Genomic DNA, 18,333 nt, shown 5'->3' with positions numbered 1-18,333 from the left:
AACAATGAATCTTTTTCACTTGTTTTCAGAAATCAATGCATTTTTTTCTATGTTATCCAATTAGTTTTGACAAGTTGAAGACGTCTGTGTGTGTTTTTGTATTTGGTGGAAGCATGAACACTGGTGTAAGAGCGATCCCTCCCGTCGTCTCCCTCAGCAGCAGTTTTACTCTCTGAAGTATTCGCTTACATGGTGTTTTAAAATTCAGCGAGAAGATCGGGGTTAATTAAGAACATGTTAACAAAGCAACTGGCAATAGGCAGGTCAGGTGATAGCAGCACACAGTCATACACTCATGTCAGAGTAGTGTGAGGCACACCTCTAATTAGACTCAGTAATGACTGAAGTTGTACATGATGCCAGATGAAACATTAGACTGATGATATCACATGGGAATTGAACACAACTCACTCTCCTGGGTCATGATATTGTGTTTTTTTTGTTTTTTTTACCAATCACACACCACAACCTCCTCCTTTGTCTCTTTATACTACATCATCTCCCTTCTTCCTGTGCTTGGTCATAATTACTGCAACCAGTAGATGTTGCCTGGCAACAAATTGTAACTAACCTCCTGCATTTATGACCTCTGGGCTTGTTTGTGTTTTTTTGGGGGGTTTTTTTACAGGAGGAAAGTCTCCTTTATTATCCACAATGGAGTTTTAGGAGGACACACCGGGTGAAGGGAATAATTGATAGAATAAAATTATAATATTTCAACAAAAATGTCATAATATAAGAAGAATTAAGTTGAAATTTTAGAAGAGGATCAGGTTAGGTTTAATCTTTTGGCTCATCAGCATCAGCATTGGGACATTGAAATAAATGTGAAGACAGAGAAGTCTGTTCTACTGTATTAATCCTGTCATGTTTACTTATGTGACGGTTGAGCAACGTGTGATGATTTAACAAACTGTTCAGTTCTGTTCTCATGAAGTGATGGATGGAGGTTTTAGTGGAGATTCAAGTTTCAATGTGAAGGCTGCTACACAACGACAATGGTGACAGCAGCTTCAATACAGCTATTGACTTTACACAGCTGCAACACACACAAACAAACATGCACACACAGGCAAACAATTGCAGACATGAACCATACATAATAAACAAGCGTACATACACACACACACACACACACACATGCGCGCACACACTGATCCACAAATACGTTCACACTTGTAGTCACAGGTACAAACAGACAGGGAGTCCATCGCCCAGATGATGTGTCTATTTAGGTCAGTGTGAACGACGTCTGACTGACGAGTAAATAAGCTGCATGAGAAGTAAATAAAGGGAACAAAATCAGACTGCAGGCAGCTATGCGCACACACACACACACACACCTCAGACAAGAGAGCATAGCAGCATTTACACACACACTTCTGCTTCATAAAGCTTAAACTGCACAGAATAAACATTTTCATCCTGAGACACAGACCAAAAGAAAAAAAAAATTAGGCGCGGATGATGAGTCACAGTCGTCTCTCCGATTTTGTGTTTTCCTGCCAAAGACACACGCACACAGACACACACACATACACACACACATAGAGACGCACATTTTGACCCAAAACATGTAATTATAATGAATAAATATGAATGCACATATGCACATGTTCACAGATACACGCCTGCAATTATCATGTCGCAAATCTCGTAATCATGTGAGCCCAGATACACACACATACTCTGATTCACAGAAACACACACACACACACACACACTAATGTAATTATCTCATCATACATGGGGCAATTACATCAAACTCGTATGGATGCGCAATCTCTATGTCAAGCACACACAAACACACGCACTCACTCATCTCCACATCCTGCAGCAACACTAACATTATATTTAGAGTCACGTTTGTCTCTACTTTGATGAATATTCGTCCAATATTCACTTTCTCTCCACCAGCTCGTCTCCGCCTGTTGTTTACTGCTGGGCAGGTTGTGTATTGTGGGTTTTTCAAGTGTTTTTTTTTCCAGAGAAAGGAGGAGAGTTGCCTGTTGCCGTCAAAAAAACAAATGTTGTGGCGATGGGAGTTGTCATCAAAAGAGAGAAAGTGGTGGACCAGACAGCTAATCAATGAACTGAAACTCACTATAAGTCAGTCAAAGCCCAGCGGAGCCGTAGATTCAACTGATGATTCTCTGCAGGTTCATCACGACGGGAGACTTCTGTCACATTGTCATATTGGTTTTTATTTGTGGTTATTTGATACACTGGAAATTGATTAGAGACACTTTAAATTATGGGGAATGTGTTGCACAGTTGGGATTACCATAATATATCAAAACACACACACACAGACACACACACTGGTTCTCCGCAGACACTTATAGCACACACTATACATAAGTCAACTCTACTAAACCCTGATGTCACAGAGTGTGTCTTAGTAATCAGCTTTGCATAGCAAATATAAACAAAACAACAAAGGAGAATGGTGAAAATATGAAAACATGTTGAGACCGTGGCAAAGAAAACTGCTGAGTGTTCAGATCGCATTCATGCACACAACTCCTGAACTTTCACACCTGAATACAAGAGAAAAAAAACTTTCTAATGAGTCATCAGAGAGTTTCTTAAATTTGGATATGAAGATATAACCATAGACTGTAAAAAGAATGGACGTAGCGTCCGTGACGTCACCCATTGGTTTTGGGGAGTCGTTTTTGTGACTCAAATATGGCGGCCTGAACATCGCCATGTTGGATTGGCCGGTCGAGAACCCGCCCACTGGCCTCGAAGCAGCTGTCCACGGAGCTGCTCGGACCTGTCACTCAACGTTTCCGCGCCCTAATTGGCTAGAGTTTTAACCTAATAACAGTAAAACGGTAGAGTTAAAAAAAAATTCACCCCCCTCAGAGTGTGTGCGGGGGTAGAAACTATCGGTTGAGACGAAAAAACGTTCTGACACCAGGCTTTTAACATGTTTATTGAGGATGTAAAGTCGTGGGGGTCTATGGAGAATGTTCCCTTCTGACACCAGCCCCCAGAGGAATCCGAGGGGATTGCAGTTTTTTGAACGCGGAAGTGAGCTTCACTTCTCAGACCGACAACTGCCCCCTTGGATATAACGCACGTGAACTGTCCAGGTCCATGTGGGTTTGGTGTTTCAGCTACACTCCAGTTTATGATTGACATGACATTGGTCATGTTTCCATCCACTTTGTATCGTAAATCCTAAGCAAATTTTTACTAATACGGGAAAAAGGACATTCACAACGTCAGAGAAGGCAAATGGTTGCTATGTATAACAACAAGCGCACATAATTGTTCACTTATCCATTTCCATAGCACTAAAGCGCATTTATCTGTATCAATATAGCAAATTTTCCACATCAACCATTAGCAAAAAAATGGGATGCACATTTGAGAGTTGATGCATATTTTTGGTATTTTCACTTGGGGTTTTTGAAACGCAAATTAAAAATGCATATTAAAATACTTGGATGGAAACATGACTATAAAGCAAAGGTCATAGATAACCGGAGTAGATGTAGAAGATGAGATGTTCACCCAGTCCATCAATCATCCCAAAAACTCATTACTGACTTTGTTGAGTGTCTTTTGTTTATGTGAAGCTGTATTATTTATTAATAAAACCCATACATTACACAAATAAAAAGCTTTATATGTTGTTTTGTTAAGAATAATGTAAGAACAACAAAGTGCATGTGAGTCACATTGAAGTTTAACTTCAATATGACTAAAATGCACTTTGTTATTCTTGATTAAATGTTTTCTTCAGGCTGAGGTAAAGCAGGAAAGAGCTTTGCAAACTGAGCCAAATGTGTCATCTTATATCTCTGCAAGAATTAGCAACCTTTGATTGATGATTTTCCAACGTGTATTATCACTGTTTGGACAAGTTTGATGAGATTTTGTGTGAGGTCAATAAAATCTAAGCTTCTTTTCTACAGCAAAGTCAGCAGGTAGGTCACAGCCAGGCCTGCTGTCCCACACAGAGGGAGTCAGGGTGCCATATCCAGGACAGGAGCGTTTAAGGAACAAAATGGGACAAGAAGACTGCTGCTTCTCTGGAGAGTTGGAGAACTACAGCAAAACACCTGCTGCAGCTGTTTTGATACGATAAAATCAAACGAGTGGAAGTGTGCTCGGCATGGAGAAGAGAATAATTAAAAATCTCAGTCTTAATCACAGTAGTTAAGGAATTGCAAAGTGTGATTGCATTGTCGCTAATACCATGTTTCAGTCTAGCATAACATGAACCGCAGTTGTTTTATGTTTTTTTTAGAGGTAATTAAAGGATCTGTTTGTTTGGTTGAAGGACATTTTTCATTATTAATAATCAACTCAGGTAAATTGGATTCTTAGATGGGTCTGTATGAGGCACATGCAACTTAAAAATGTGGGAAATGGTCATTTTAGTGACGTAAATACATCATAATCACTGTGTACATAATTAACTATTCAAAGTTAGCTTATAAACTTGATGGATGTTTACACAGGCAGTTTTAAGTCTTCTTATTTCTCTCTTCAGAATGAGTCGTGCCCTATCTGATCGTTTGTTTTTTAACCATGCTGCTGCAGTGGCAAATCACAGACATTAGCATGATGAAAACAATATTACTATTAAAAAGAAAGAATAGGCACAATGGCAAAAAGTCTGAAAATATGCACAGAGCTGCACCTTTATCTAATTTTGATTAAATGGTTGCACCTCACTCAATCTAACAGCTATGAAAGTCGATCTTAAAAAATCAATATTACATCTCAGACTCGATTAGAATGAAGCATGTATGATTTCATCAATGCACAGACAGGTAAAGGAGGCGTGCACGCACACACACACACACACACAGACACACACACACACAGATACAGACACACAGAGGCAGCAGGTGGGCAGAGGGGGGGGGGGGCGGAGGTGTTCCACTAATAACCCTGAGCTGTCAGTCACTTTATGGATGGGCAAAGGCTCCACATTAGTACAGCTCAATATGTCTCGACTGCAGAGGGAGACCACACTGCAAGAGACCGAGCGGAGGAGGGAGAGAAAGGGGGATGACAGACAGAGTGAGATAAATGGAGATGGACAGAAAAAGGTGACCACCAAGAGGGAGGGAGAGAGGAAGAGAGAGAGAGGACTGAGAGAAACTGCAGTGTTGTCTCTCTGTACGGTATATCGTCGACCTCCAGGAGGGTTAGTGTTACTGTTTGTTTGTTGATGAAAAACAAAAAAACTTTACAACAGGTCGGATTTAAAGAGAACTACAACTTTCCCACATTCAGATGACATCACTGCAGTATCTTCAATCCTCCTCTTCCTCTGCTGTGAGGACAAAAACCAGCTGGACATGATGATGATGATGATGATGATCTGTGGCTGGACTTTAAAGGGATAGTTCAACATTTTGGCCCATTGCCATAATCCCTATAGTCATAGCAGTAGGTTTGTTACCTTTAACTGTCGGTGCAAGCTATTTTTAAGAACGGCGGAGCAGAGCCGTGAGCTGCTCAGAGCTACGCTACGGAGGCTAATTGGAATTCTTAGTTCCCCTCATCAAACTCATCAAATACACAATTGTTTTCAAGGCAAATAAAGAGACAGCTTGCCGAAAAACTGTCCCCGACAGGAACGCACATCGGCGGTTTTGCATGAATTCACCTCTAAAACAACTCTGTCTGGTAACGTTCTGTTATTATCTCATAGCGTGGTGAATGTGCAGGTTACAACTTGTCCACCAGAGCGTTTTGGAGTTGTTGGATTGTGTATGTGATGAGTTTGATGAGGGAAACCAAGAAATCCCATGAGCCTCCGTAGCGTAGCTCTGAGCAGCTCACGGCTCTGCTCCGCCGAACCTACTGCTATGACTATAGGGATTATGGCTATGAGCCAATTTGCCAAAATGTTGAACTATCCCTTTAACTAACTCATGGTGCCATCTGTCACCCTCTCCATTTCATCTGTATGTTTTGTGTTTCTTTGTCTGGAGGACTATGTTGAAGGCACTGAACCAATTTGCACTAAACTTGGTGGAGGGACAGAGCACGAACCAGAGACAAACATTATCACTGAAATAATCACATCAACACAATCTCAAAGAGCAACTGAACTTGTCCTTTTCCCTCTCTCCTTCCTTTACATCTCATTTTCCACCACCTGTCTCAGGTCAGTAACACACAGGACAGGACGTGTTGCATGAACATCTTTCCACACCCGTGTTAACAGGATCGAGCACTAGTGCCTGTGAGACTCGTCTCTCACCTTGTGGCTGTGTTGCATGATCTAGACCTTCACCTCCTCTCCTGTTTCACACACGCGACGCACGCAATCTATCCCAGCAGGAAAAAAAAACAACTATTCATAAAGTCATTACTGACATCACATCAGCTATGTTACATCAGACTATCACCTGCCAGCTGTCTGTGTCTGAATATGACACAGACACGAAAACATTCAAGTCATTTTCTTAACTATTTGAGCAGATGGATGTGGAGACAGACGCATTTTAAAAAGAACGAAAGAAGAAATGAATCTGTAATGATGAAGAGAAATCCAACATTGGAGTGAACTGGAACAATAGATGACGGATCAACGGGTGTGAACACACACTTGTGCATCTCTTCAATAGTTTAACTTCAGCCACAGCAACACATGCAACACAGTGTCACTGACAGGCAGGGCCGTAGACAGGGTTTTGAAAGTGGTGAGGTCAACATGTGGAAAATGTTCACATTATTGACAAAAAACTATGCAGCACTTTGGACCCCTCTAGCTAGTAGTTATTTTATAGGCTGTACATAATGACATCAAAATGACCCACAATTAGGAGCAGTGTTTAGCTCAGTTGGTAGAGCACAGTCCTCACTGCAGGCGACCCCGGTTCAAACTCCCGTTTCCTGTCTTTCTCTCGACTCTCCTGTACATTAAAGGCAAAAAAAAGCCCCCCCCCCCCCCCCCCCCCCAAAATGACCCACAATTATATAAAGTAGACTTAGACTTTTTATTCTTATTACTGTATTATAGACCAATTAGATATGAAAGAAGACTGCTGAGCTTTACACCGCTGTATCAGGACAGAAATGTCCTGTGGTTTTCAGCCTTTTATGATCATATTTAGCCTACCGTTTACAGGTGTTGTTCCCGCTCCATTAAATACAGTGCAGTGAAAAAGTATTTGCCCCCTTCCGTATTTCTTACTTTCTTGCAGATTAGACAAATGTTCATTTTATTTTATTTTTATTTTTTTATAGTATTTTGGTAGGGCAGCCACTGTTCTAAGGGGTGGGTTTGTCAATTCTCACATTTTGGGGGCCGGAAGGCAAGACAAACACACAAATATATGTTTAAGAGCCTTCAAAAAGTGATATTTCCATAATATGTCCCCTTTAAAACTCATTGTGGTCTCTGAGCCAAAACGTTGCCCACCCCTGGGTTAGCATCAGGGCCATAAATATTTTATATTTAATCTGCACCTGTTACAAAAGAAAACCTCCATCAAAACGTTGGGATTCCCATCATTTGAAGGTTTTATGTCAAGGTCTGAATACAATGGCTCCAAATCCATGAGACTATGCAATATGGCATCACTGCTAATTCTGCTTTAAGCTTTATACCCCTGGTAGAAACCCCCGTCCATAAACCATACATATCGTATTGATATAGACTAGAGGATGTCAAGTGCCTGACCTATGATTGTCAGAAGATCTAATAAAAAAAAAAAAAGCTTAATACTCCTGATTTTGTAAATAAATGAAGAGAAAGAGAAGAAGAACAGGTGGAGATTGGGGGAAAAAAGGGATGAAGCACTCATGGTCAGCTGTGAGGATGAGACCAACACAGGAAGAACAATAGAGAAGAGAAGGAAGCAGCTGAGGAGGAGGAGGAGGAGGAACGTGTGATGGAAGTTAAAGGTTATTTTCTAGTGTGGGTAACGTGGCCTTGGAGTGTGAGCGTCTCTCTCTCTCTCTCCTCAGTTCACCTGAGAAGACCAAACATACAGTAACAAGCTCACCATGGAAATCAGTGTGGATTCAATTTCACTGAACACAGAGGCAAACAGACACACAGACCCAGCTGGACCGGAGAGGAGAAGGCCAGACTGTGTGTGTGTGTGTTTGTGTGCATGTGCACACCTGTGTGCTGTGCTCTACTTGACATGAAGCGAAGCATTAAACAGAACCTTACTTTAACCTTGCAGCTATCAATCACCAGTGTTTGCCTACATCTTAATGTTGCCGTGTTTGTTTCTTACCGCTCGATGACTTCATTATCCTCTTCGCCCCCTCCGGGCTTCAGCCGAGACTGACCAAAACTAACACACACACATGCACAAACACACGCTCATTCGCACAGCTGATGAATTATGTAACACTTGTGCTGTGAGGACAAAGAGAGAAGCCTCGGCTCTGGGGTGATTTCTCCACATCTGCAGCGGTTGACTACAGTATCAGCAGGATGTATACACATATTTACAGATAAGCTAGTGTGTGTGTGTGTGTGTGTGTGTGTGTGTGTGTGTGTGTGTGTGTGTGTGTGTGTGTGTGTGTGTGTGTGTGTGTTAAGATTAGACACAAGTTAATTAATCAAAATCTTAACCACACAGTACACACTGCATGTCGGGGTTGACGTGAAGAGTAATTACCTATTTGCGACTCTACAGGAATATACAAGGTTATAAACCAGTTTTTTAGTGACTCAGTTAGAATGAAAGGCAAAATACTGATACTTTTAATATTTTGGTTTCGACATTTTACTTTTAAAATGATTTAGTTTAAGCCATTCAAATGTATGAAGATGATGTATATACAGTATATTTATCAAATCATCAAGCTGCTCTTCCCTATATGAAATGCTTTTAAAGGGACAACGAGGAGTTTTGGAAAGCGAAGTGTTTTCACACTACATTTCCCATGAGCCTCCGCGCGCACGGTGAAATTCTTGGACCGGTGCAAGACGGACTAAAACGAAAACATTTGCCAAGAATGTTTTCATTGATCAAGAATGTAAGTCGGAGGCCATTCCGACCATAAACGGCAATTCGGTGGCGTTATTCCCATGACCAGCGCGGGCAGCGTCCGTGAAACCGAAACTAGGAAATGCTGGGCGAGCCGACCACTAAATAATAATAATATCAAAATAACTATAAAGACAAAACGATATACAGTATTTATCGAAAATGGACCATTAACAAGTGGTAACGTAGATTCATCCACATTAAAGGTGTACAGAAATGGCCGTTAGTCCTGTTTGTCGCGCCGAGTTGTCACGAGCTGCAACACGAGTTTACCCGAGTAAGGAAAACGAATTTGATTGGTCGTTATCGAGCGGGCGGGATATTCAAAGCTTGGGGCGAAACCGAGCTCCGTGTGTGTGTGCGTGTCTCAGACGTTTGAATGACGGATTACGGATCCAATATCAGTGGCTGGTGAATCGTGTACAGGCTGACGTATAATCCGTGCGCCTGCGTTATCCAATGCGAAAAAAAAAATACACACTTTCATCCCGGATTTACTCAAAAATAGAATTTTGCAAAAAGTTTGGCCTACATCGTCTGAAAGATGAGTTATTACACTAATTTTATGACCCAGAGTGGGCTTAAATTCAATTTTCTTTTCTGTACACCTTTAATGTGAGACTTTTTTATAACCAGATACAAATTCCTTGTGGTCCCTTTACTAATAAAGCATCAATGATTGTTGGCACTGTATTACTTGGTATCACATCGAAAGGAAATCCTGTATTCCACCTGTATAAATGCTACAAACACAGAACGAGGCGATCACAGAGCTGGATCGACATCTGTTGTGTGAAGAAAGGGGGAAAGCCGACGTGATGGGACAGACACCAACTCTGCTGTGTTCATGAATCCTATGAATCCAGAACGACTGGGCATCAAACAGTGGGGCAGCATCGTGTTGTCTGTGTATAAGGGGCGCGAGGGGGAAGGGTCAACTGGCCATGGATCAGGATTTACATGAGTTACATGAGACAGGATGCTGTTGAAAATGTCGTCCGTCACCTTCACATGAGTGTTTTCTGCATAACTGCGAAAACTACAAGACCCAGAGTGACTGTGCTCATCGAGCTGTGGAAGACTCTCCCTCTGCTTTTTGACTTATTGCACTTTAAACCACTAAATCTGTGAAAGCTGCTTCATAAATACTTTTTTTAATTATTTTTTTTACGTTATTACACACTTACTTTACATGATTGGCGTCTAAAGTCGCCCTGTGAGTGAGTCTACTGCCGCCATCCTCACATGGAGTTTGGTTACAGTTACATAGCTGAGGAGGTCAATCAGCCGTCACAGCTTGTGTGTGTGGTGCGCCGAGCCTCTAACACACCTGTCAATCACTGTGGGAGTGACAGCAGGTTACAATGAACCTTTTCTCATAGTAGCAGGACGGGGAAAAAAAACGCCTCGTTATTACAAATAACCTGAACAATGGCTCCGTTCTTTTCAAGTATCTGTTTACATCCATGCTTTTCCTATGTGTCATATCATCACCTGTTCAATATCAAGTGTCTGATGACAAAAATAAAAGATTTAAAAAGTGGATTATAGACAACTGAGGACTAGTCTGTGTGTGTGTGCGTGTGTGTGTCTGTGTGGTGTGTGACTCAGTGCTCTTCAGTTATTTATTCCCTGTTTAATCCATCGTCTGTGATAATTCTGTTAATGCTGTTTCTCTGGTAGATTTAATTAAAAATAGAGCTTAATTCTTACAACTGTATCCGCGTCTTCATTTCTGGATAAACATCAATTTTTCTGCAGGTTGCACTTCATTTCAGTGCATTTCTCCTTGATTTAGTCCCCAGAGATCATTTTTAAAAACACTGCTGTGTTGTGTGTCATGATTTGATTTGAAGAAAAGTGAAACATGTAACAAGCGTCAGTAACATTTAGTTTGTTGAAGTGTTTAAAAGCTAAAAGGAGGGATATTACACTTTCCCACAGAAAGCGCTCGGCCTCCTCTATCAGCCCGCATACGACTTCTATTGCTACGATCATAATTAGAGTAAGTGATTAGGTTTTAATGAGAAATTGTTAAGCTGGAGTCTACACAGGCTAAATACTGTCGGCTGCACAGTGAATATGATTTCCACCGTGGACTGATTTTCCCTCCGCAGCAGCGGTCTGAACTCCTGTGACCTGTCTGGTCCCCTCATTAATGTCCCACACACACAGACACAGTAGAAGGTTGTAGACACAAGTCTGAGACACAAGTCTCCCATTCATGTGAATGGACTGCGCTGTCTGGCTGGTGATGCATTCTGGGATATTGGGGCTTTGCTTTGATTCTCTTTTCACTAATACTCTAACAAAGCAAAGTATGTTTGCTATCAGTGATTTCGCAATACAAGTCTGAAAAGAAAAATAATGATATTACTTTAATGACCAATTTTCAAGTGGGATTTTAACAGTCATTTTTGTTTTTCTGGGCCTTTATTTTGTTATTTTCTGTTTTCAGGCTCTGTCTATCAGTAACACATTCAATTTGAAATAAAATACAGTAACATTAAAAACCAAGTCTGAACTTACATTTTAAAAGGTATTTTATCAATACACAAAGACCCGAGGCAGCTCTCTGTATGCATTTCCAAAGTAACTGGGCATGAATTCAAACAAAATTTGGTGAAGCTTTGTAAACCCAGACCTTCACTTTATCTTCAGCTTTAGTCTGGTTTCAGTTTTTATATTTATATATTTCTCACCCTCACCATGAAAAGCTCTTTTGTTAACTTCTTTGGCTGCAATGTTCAGGATGATGATGAAATGTCATCCAATGGGTTTTGACACGTTTTGCTCAATCTGACCCTCACATTGCTTCTGTCCACCTCCGCATTCATCCTCCTGTTGCCTCTGTAAATAATTAATAAATACCACTGACTAGACCAGCACCAGCACCATCTTTAGCCAATAATCAGGTTCCTGGTTTTCCCAAAGACATAATCATTATTAATGACGGTACTTTCACTTCATAGGCTTCTAGTTCATTTTTAGAATAGATTTTAAGACTTTAATGTTTATTTTCTTGGCCATTAACAACCTTATTTTTCTGAGATTTTAACTTTCCGTAACAACAGTAGCAGGACGTTGTGGTCATTTGGCCGACATCTTCTCAAGGTCCAAAGGTCAGAACTTAATCTGTGAGCTGATGGTGTTTCTGCTGTCGCTGCACCTACAGTTTGGAACAAGTTACACCCTGACATGCACACTATTACTGACCCAGCACTTTTTAAATGCAAACTTGAAACTTATTTATTTAGGACGCCTTTTAATACCTAGTAGCATTAGAACTTCTTTCTGTTTATGTACCTTTTATGCTTTTTATGATCTAATCATATATTGCTCTCTCTTTACTTCACTGTGAAGCACTTTGGTTATCTTTGGTTGTTGTAAAGGACTACATAAACACATATAAACTGATTGATTGAAGTGAATATATACACCACGACGTGTTTAAGGTCAGTCTGTCATCCACTCCTCTTTTATAGACACAACAAAATGATATCAGAGAGCTTCTAAATGAATCATCATCTGTACATCTTCATTAACAGAGTTGCCCAGCTGTAATGTTTACATCTGGAGAAGATGCTGCATGGCTCTGTTGGACTGTTTGAAATGACTACGTCCCATTGTAGGAGGGGCTATGTAGCCTATGTATTGCTGTTGCTACCTGGTGTTAGCATTAGCAACTCTTTACTTGCCAGTCTAATAGAAAAATTGAGAGTTCAGCATCAACCTTCATTGCATTACTCAGCTGTCGTCTAACCCAAAAACCGATGTTACAGTAACTCTTTGCTTGAACTGAAGTTAGCACGCTAACCAGCTACGTTGCGCTAACCTTTTGCATTACAAATACAACCAGGTCTGAAGCTCTTGCAAAGCAACAATCAACCACCACCGGCTACTGGAAACAAACAGAGTTCAACAGCTCTTTAAAGGTGTACAGAAAAGAAAATTGAATTTGAGCCCACTTTGGGTCATAAAATTAATGTGATAACTCATCTTTCAGACGTTGTGGGCCAAACTTTGTGCAAAATTCTATTTTTGAGTAAATCCGGGATGAAAGTGTGTATTTTTTTTTTTCGCATTGGATAATGCAGGCGCACGGATTATACGTCAGCCTGTACACGATTCACCAGCCACTGATATTGGATCCGTCATCCGTCATTCAAACGTCTGAGACACGCACACACACACGGAGCTCGGGCTCGCCCCAAGCTTTGAATATCCCGCCCGCTCGATAACGACCAATCAAATTCGTTTTCCTCACTCGGGTAAACTCGTGTTGCAGCTCGTGACAACTCGGCGCGACACACAGGACAAACGGCCATTTCTGTACACCTTTAATAAAGCCAGAAACATTGTTTTTGTTGTTGTTGTTGTTGGACTGGACTGAAGATGAGGCGGTGTGGCCATTAGCACTAGATGGGATTGGACAACGCTGTCACTCACAATAAAAATGTAGCTGCTTGTTCAATTTTATTATTAAGACAATACTTTTGAGGTCGATGATGAAATTTATTACGGCTTTCATCAGCTGAACATGCCCACCCGACTCCAGCTGGAAATATTTTTTCTGTTTGATATCAGGACACAGTTTTCCTTTGATGTACACACACACACACACACACACACACTCGGACACATTTTGCTGTGTATTTTCAGTATTTTTTTTTTTTTACCTTTGAAGGCATTTGTTGCCGGTAAGTCAGTTTCCTGCATACTGCTCCTTCCCGCACTCTGCTGTCAGCTGCTGCCGATGCTGCGATGGATGCCAATAGACCGACCTCAACCAGTCCGAGCCGCGGCCACTGGGGGGAGGGAGGGTGGCCGAGAGGAAGGGGTGGCGCCTGCCAGTCTCGCTGCCATCTTTCTTCATCAACAGTCCATGTGTGGTGATAGAAGGCTTGCTGCCCGGCCGTCAGTCTCTCTGGAGCAGACGACCGTCTCTCCGACTGGTATACGGTCACTCTGTTTCACCAGGTTAACCCCGGCCTGAGCGACGGTGTAGCCACTGTTGTCTGACTGTTGGCTGCTACAGCTCAATGCACAAAATTTGGGGTATGCAGTGGTAGCTCAGAGGAAGAAGGGAGGAGAAGCAGGGTTTCTTCAGGGAGGGGGGGTGAATTTTTAACTTGGGTTAAAGGAGGACAGATGTTAGTTTTGAAGGCTGCAGTGTGGCTGTGTTTAATCTGGACTCAGGCCTACAGCCATGACCGCTGCCCTCTAGTCTGATTAACCTGTCTGACTGACAGGTTCAGTCTTTAAAGGAAATATCTAAGTGTCTGTCTTTGACTCTTGGTGCTAATCTACATGCTGCCTCCTTGGATGCTTCTCTCTTTTTCTCTGTTACCGGCTTGTTCCTGTGTTTTTCTTTTTTTTTGCTCCTGTCGTCCCTTTTTCTCCTCTTATGTCTTTTTGTCCCGCTGCTTATGGTGTCGAGCTCAGCAGCACGGGGTGGTGAGGCGCTTTTTTCCTCACGTCGGCACGTCGACAGCTAAGAGAACAGAGAGAAACACAACAAGACAGCGATAGAAAGTCAGTGAATAAAATAATGAGATACCAAAAAACAACAGTTATATATATATATATATATATAAATACATGAACCCAAACAGAACATGCAGGGCTCGGCAAGCCGCAGCCCCGGCAATAACCAAAACAACACTCTCATCCACATCCACCCACGCACATGTCCACAATCCCACACTCACAGGCACCCTGCGTTTCTCTTTTTGTGGTTAGTGGCTGGCTGGTTGGTTGGCATGGCCCCCGTTCGCTCCTCTCAGCCACAAGGTTCTTACATGAAAGAGAAAAGTTTTTTTCTGAAAGCCAAGCACCGCCTGTGACCCTATTTCACAGAGCAGGCAGAGAGATAGAGCCACATGTCAATGTGCCACTTTGAAGTCTGCCTGATAAACAGGGCTAGAGGAGGCTACGGCTGAGGAGACAACAAAACTTTATTTACATTTCAAAAGTGCCAAGTGCCGCATTTTGTGTGCGGGAAAAGGAATGAAATCCAAAAAAACAGGAGGGGGAAGAAGAGGAGGGGGGAGGGAGAGGGAGAGGGGGTCGGAGGAAGACCAGTTTTGGTAAAAGAGTGACAATAACTGCTTGTGTTTTTTTTCTGTTTTTCTTTGCAGGGAACATGCGAGTTAAAACGAGGGCGTAGGAGAGATAGAGCACATGAAGGGATGTGAGTGTGATGAGAGGAAGGCGTGTGTTCAAAAAAACTGAATAAAGGGAGGGAGTCAACCCACAGCGAGAGCAGAAACGAAAGGCAACATGAGAAGGAATGGAAAACATGAAAGAAACGAAACAAGCAAAAAGAAGCAGAAATCAATCATAAGATATATAGTTGCAAGTTTTGACAAAAAAGTAAAAAAAAAAAAAAAAAGGTCAACAAGAGGAACAACGTGGGAAGCGAGACGGATGGAAGGAGGGGAGGAATCTGTCTGTGAACAAAAGCAGACAGACGGTAAACAAACACACGCCCTGTCTGAGGTTTGGAAAGGCTCAACAGATCTCAGTTAGCTTGTCTTATCTCAGCTCCGTTTGCCTGTTCTTATCAAGCCTTATCACGTTCTGGGTACACACACACACACACACACACACACACACACACACACACACAGAGCAGCTTTGCCCCCAACAAATGGAAAAGTAAAGAGAGAAAGAACCACGCTGCCGTGACGTCAGAGGGATATTCACTTTCCTTCTTATGATTCATCATCACTTTGTCTGCGTGTGAATAAACTAAATTAGAGTCTTTCAAAGTCCAAGGAGGAAGGAAATGGATTGAAATGATTTTGGTGGAGGGAGGGGGGATTTTTAAATCCTGGAAAGAGCTTAAATGAGCCACTTTGACTTTGCAGAGATTAGCCTAGTCAAAATACTCATTTGGAAAGGAACGGAGTGGGGAAGAGAGGAGAGGAGAGGAGAGGAGAGGAGAGGAGAGGAGAGGAGAGGAGAGGAAATAAATTATATATATATGGAAAAACAAAAGGAGACATGAAAGGAAAGGAAAGGAAGTGCAGGAGAAGAGAGGAACGGTGGATGCTGCCATATTGGACCAATTACAGCATTAGAGCAGAATTATCACAGATTAAATCTGTGTTTGATATTGAGAGGAGCAGCCAAGTCCTCATCAAATCTGAAGCTCCAACCTGGAATTGTTTTCTTTTCTAGTCAGGTTTCGTCTGATCTGACAAATGTTTGGAATAAAACCTGCAGGTTTTTGTTTTTCCAATTAAGTCTGGAACATTCAAGGAAAACATGAACGACTCATGTTTTTAATTGATAGTTTAAAACTGGGCAGCAAGATATCGAGGTTTAGTAGAAGGAGGCCTGAACTTTAAAACAGCAACAACAATCATATAAAAATGCACTGTTTTCATAAAGCTGTCATGTCCATTGGTTTGTAACACAGCTCACAAAAGTTTAATGCAGCCAACAGAAACAGTGGCTCCAGGATGTACATTCACTATTTTTGTAATTTAACATTTTCACTGGGAATCTCTGGATGCCCATTAAGGACTCTGTTGGCCTCGGGCTTTTGACAGGTTGCCAGTTACTTTCGCTTGACACGCTGCGGTTGTTAGCACCATTCACCTCACATATACCTTGATCCATGATTGTTGCCAGTTTTTATAGCAGCGCAGCAGACAAAGGGCATCGCCATTCTTGCTCCTTGTTATTGTTTCTGGCCTGACTGAAATGCTGAAGTATATCTCAGATGATGGGCAGGAATTCATAAATCAGGACCTAAGCTATAAAACTAACCAAAACCCAGCTGGATCCTCTAACCCTGGAGCATCTTCTTACAGCATGTCACTTCTTTTTTACAGTCTCATTCATTCTGTCACTACCCAAACTCATGTCCTGCTGCAGGTAACAGTGTGTGACACTAACAGACCGACAACATCTAGAAAAGCCTCAGAAGAATATGATACGATACAATACGGTGCGATATGGCGGCGCAGTGGTGGAGTCAAGAAGTCAAGAAGCTGAGATAGACCCTAGTAAGGATAAGCAGTACAGAAGATAAATGAAAAAAGGATATGATATGATACGATACGATACAATATGATACAATACAGTGTATTGTCCTATCCCCAAACTGTCCAGCTGTACATTGAAATCCTGCCCATGAACTTTCTCAACCTTTCTTTTGTACAGTCTCCCACGACCAGGAAGGAGTCTCCATCGCTCCCCCTGGATATGAGGACACACAAAATTACAAAACTCCTCCTCAAACAATGTGAAACAAAAGTCTCTTTATGGCCGTTTTCTGGGACCTAATATGGTTCTAGCTGAAGGTCTGGGACGTGTTCAGATAATCTGAGGGTCATAAACAGCATAAACATTTTCTCTTCGACTCACATACGTATAACTCCAGTAATAGATATAAGAATGTGAGGTGACTGCAGTGAGGCAACACCACCAGACCCACAACATCTGGAAAAAGTGTAGAAGAATACGATGCGATGCGATGCGATGCGATGCATTTTATTGTCCTCACTTAGGGAAATTCTGAATTCTCCAAACCGGACACTTGTCTCCTTTCTAGCTGCAGCTTGAAATCCTGCCCATAAACTTTCACAACCTTTCTTGCAAGGCTGAAACATTTGTGTAGCCTACAGTCTCCCATGAGCAGGAAGGAGTCTCCATCATTCCCCTTAGTTACGAGGATACAGAATCACAAAACAGCTTGTACCGTATATTTTCTGTTTCTGGGAAACAGTCGACCTAATGTGGTTCTATCTGAACCTGTGACATGTCCAGTAAATAGACAACACTAGATTTCACTTACTGTCTCTTTGACTCACAATTAGGCCCAATAATGGACACAAGACTGTGAGGTGACCTTGAGCGTCTGCATTTGAACTAAGCAAAAAACTCACTTAGAGTTCCTTAACTGAGAACTGAAGCTTCACCTTACTGTGACCTCTGACCTCCACGGAGCGAGTGAAGAAAGGAAAGTTTCCATCATAGCAATTATTAGGACTGGACCTCATGGTTCTGTGTGAGTGTGTGTGTGTCTGTCACTGTAACATATGGGTGCAGCTAGCGAGCAGCTCTGACAGCCAGCTCCAGCTCCAGCTCCAGCTCCTCCGCTGCACGGGTCACACTGGGACATGTGCTTATCAGTGAGAAAAGCAGTCAGACAGACAAACATGGGCTGGGGAGCAGACGATTTAACCATGGGGCTGGTCGCATCTGTTACACTGAAATCTAAGCATGCTAAGAATGTGATTGCATAACAGACCAAGAACCGGGGCCACTGAGGTGATTCAAAATTCTGCTGCAAGAGACGCGGAGACTTAAAGCACAGCTCTCCTGGACT

General features: G+C 42.0%; 1 protein-coding gene across 1 annotated transcript in view; it reads right to left on the bottom strand.

Moving 5' to 3' along the window:
* Nucleotides 1-13,709, bottom strand: part of LOC310999504 (low-density lipoprotein receptor class A domain-containing protein 4-like) — a gene marked incomplete at its 5' end in the record, with an annotated part of 158,446 nt that extends 144,737 nt beyond the window's left edge. The window contains one exon of the mRNA XM_083989954.1: nt 13,670-13,709. Within this exon, the coding sequence (XP_083846080.1) occupies nt 13,670-13,709 (40 nt within the window). The remainder of the gene's footprint in view (nt 1-13,669) is intronic.
* Nucleotides 13,710-18,333: the final 4,624 nt, after the last annotated feature.

Source organism: Trachurus trachurus (assembly GCF_905171665.1).
Source record: "Trachurus trachurus genome assembly, chromosome: 16".
Lineage (NCBI taxonomy): Eukaryota > Metazoa > Chordata > Actinopteri > Carangiformes > Carangidae > Trachurus > Trachurus trachurus.
Note: the sequence above shows the minus strand (reverse complement) of the source record. Positions and strands in the feature narration are given on the sequence as shown.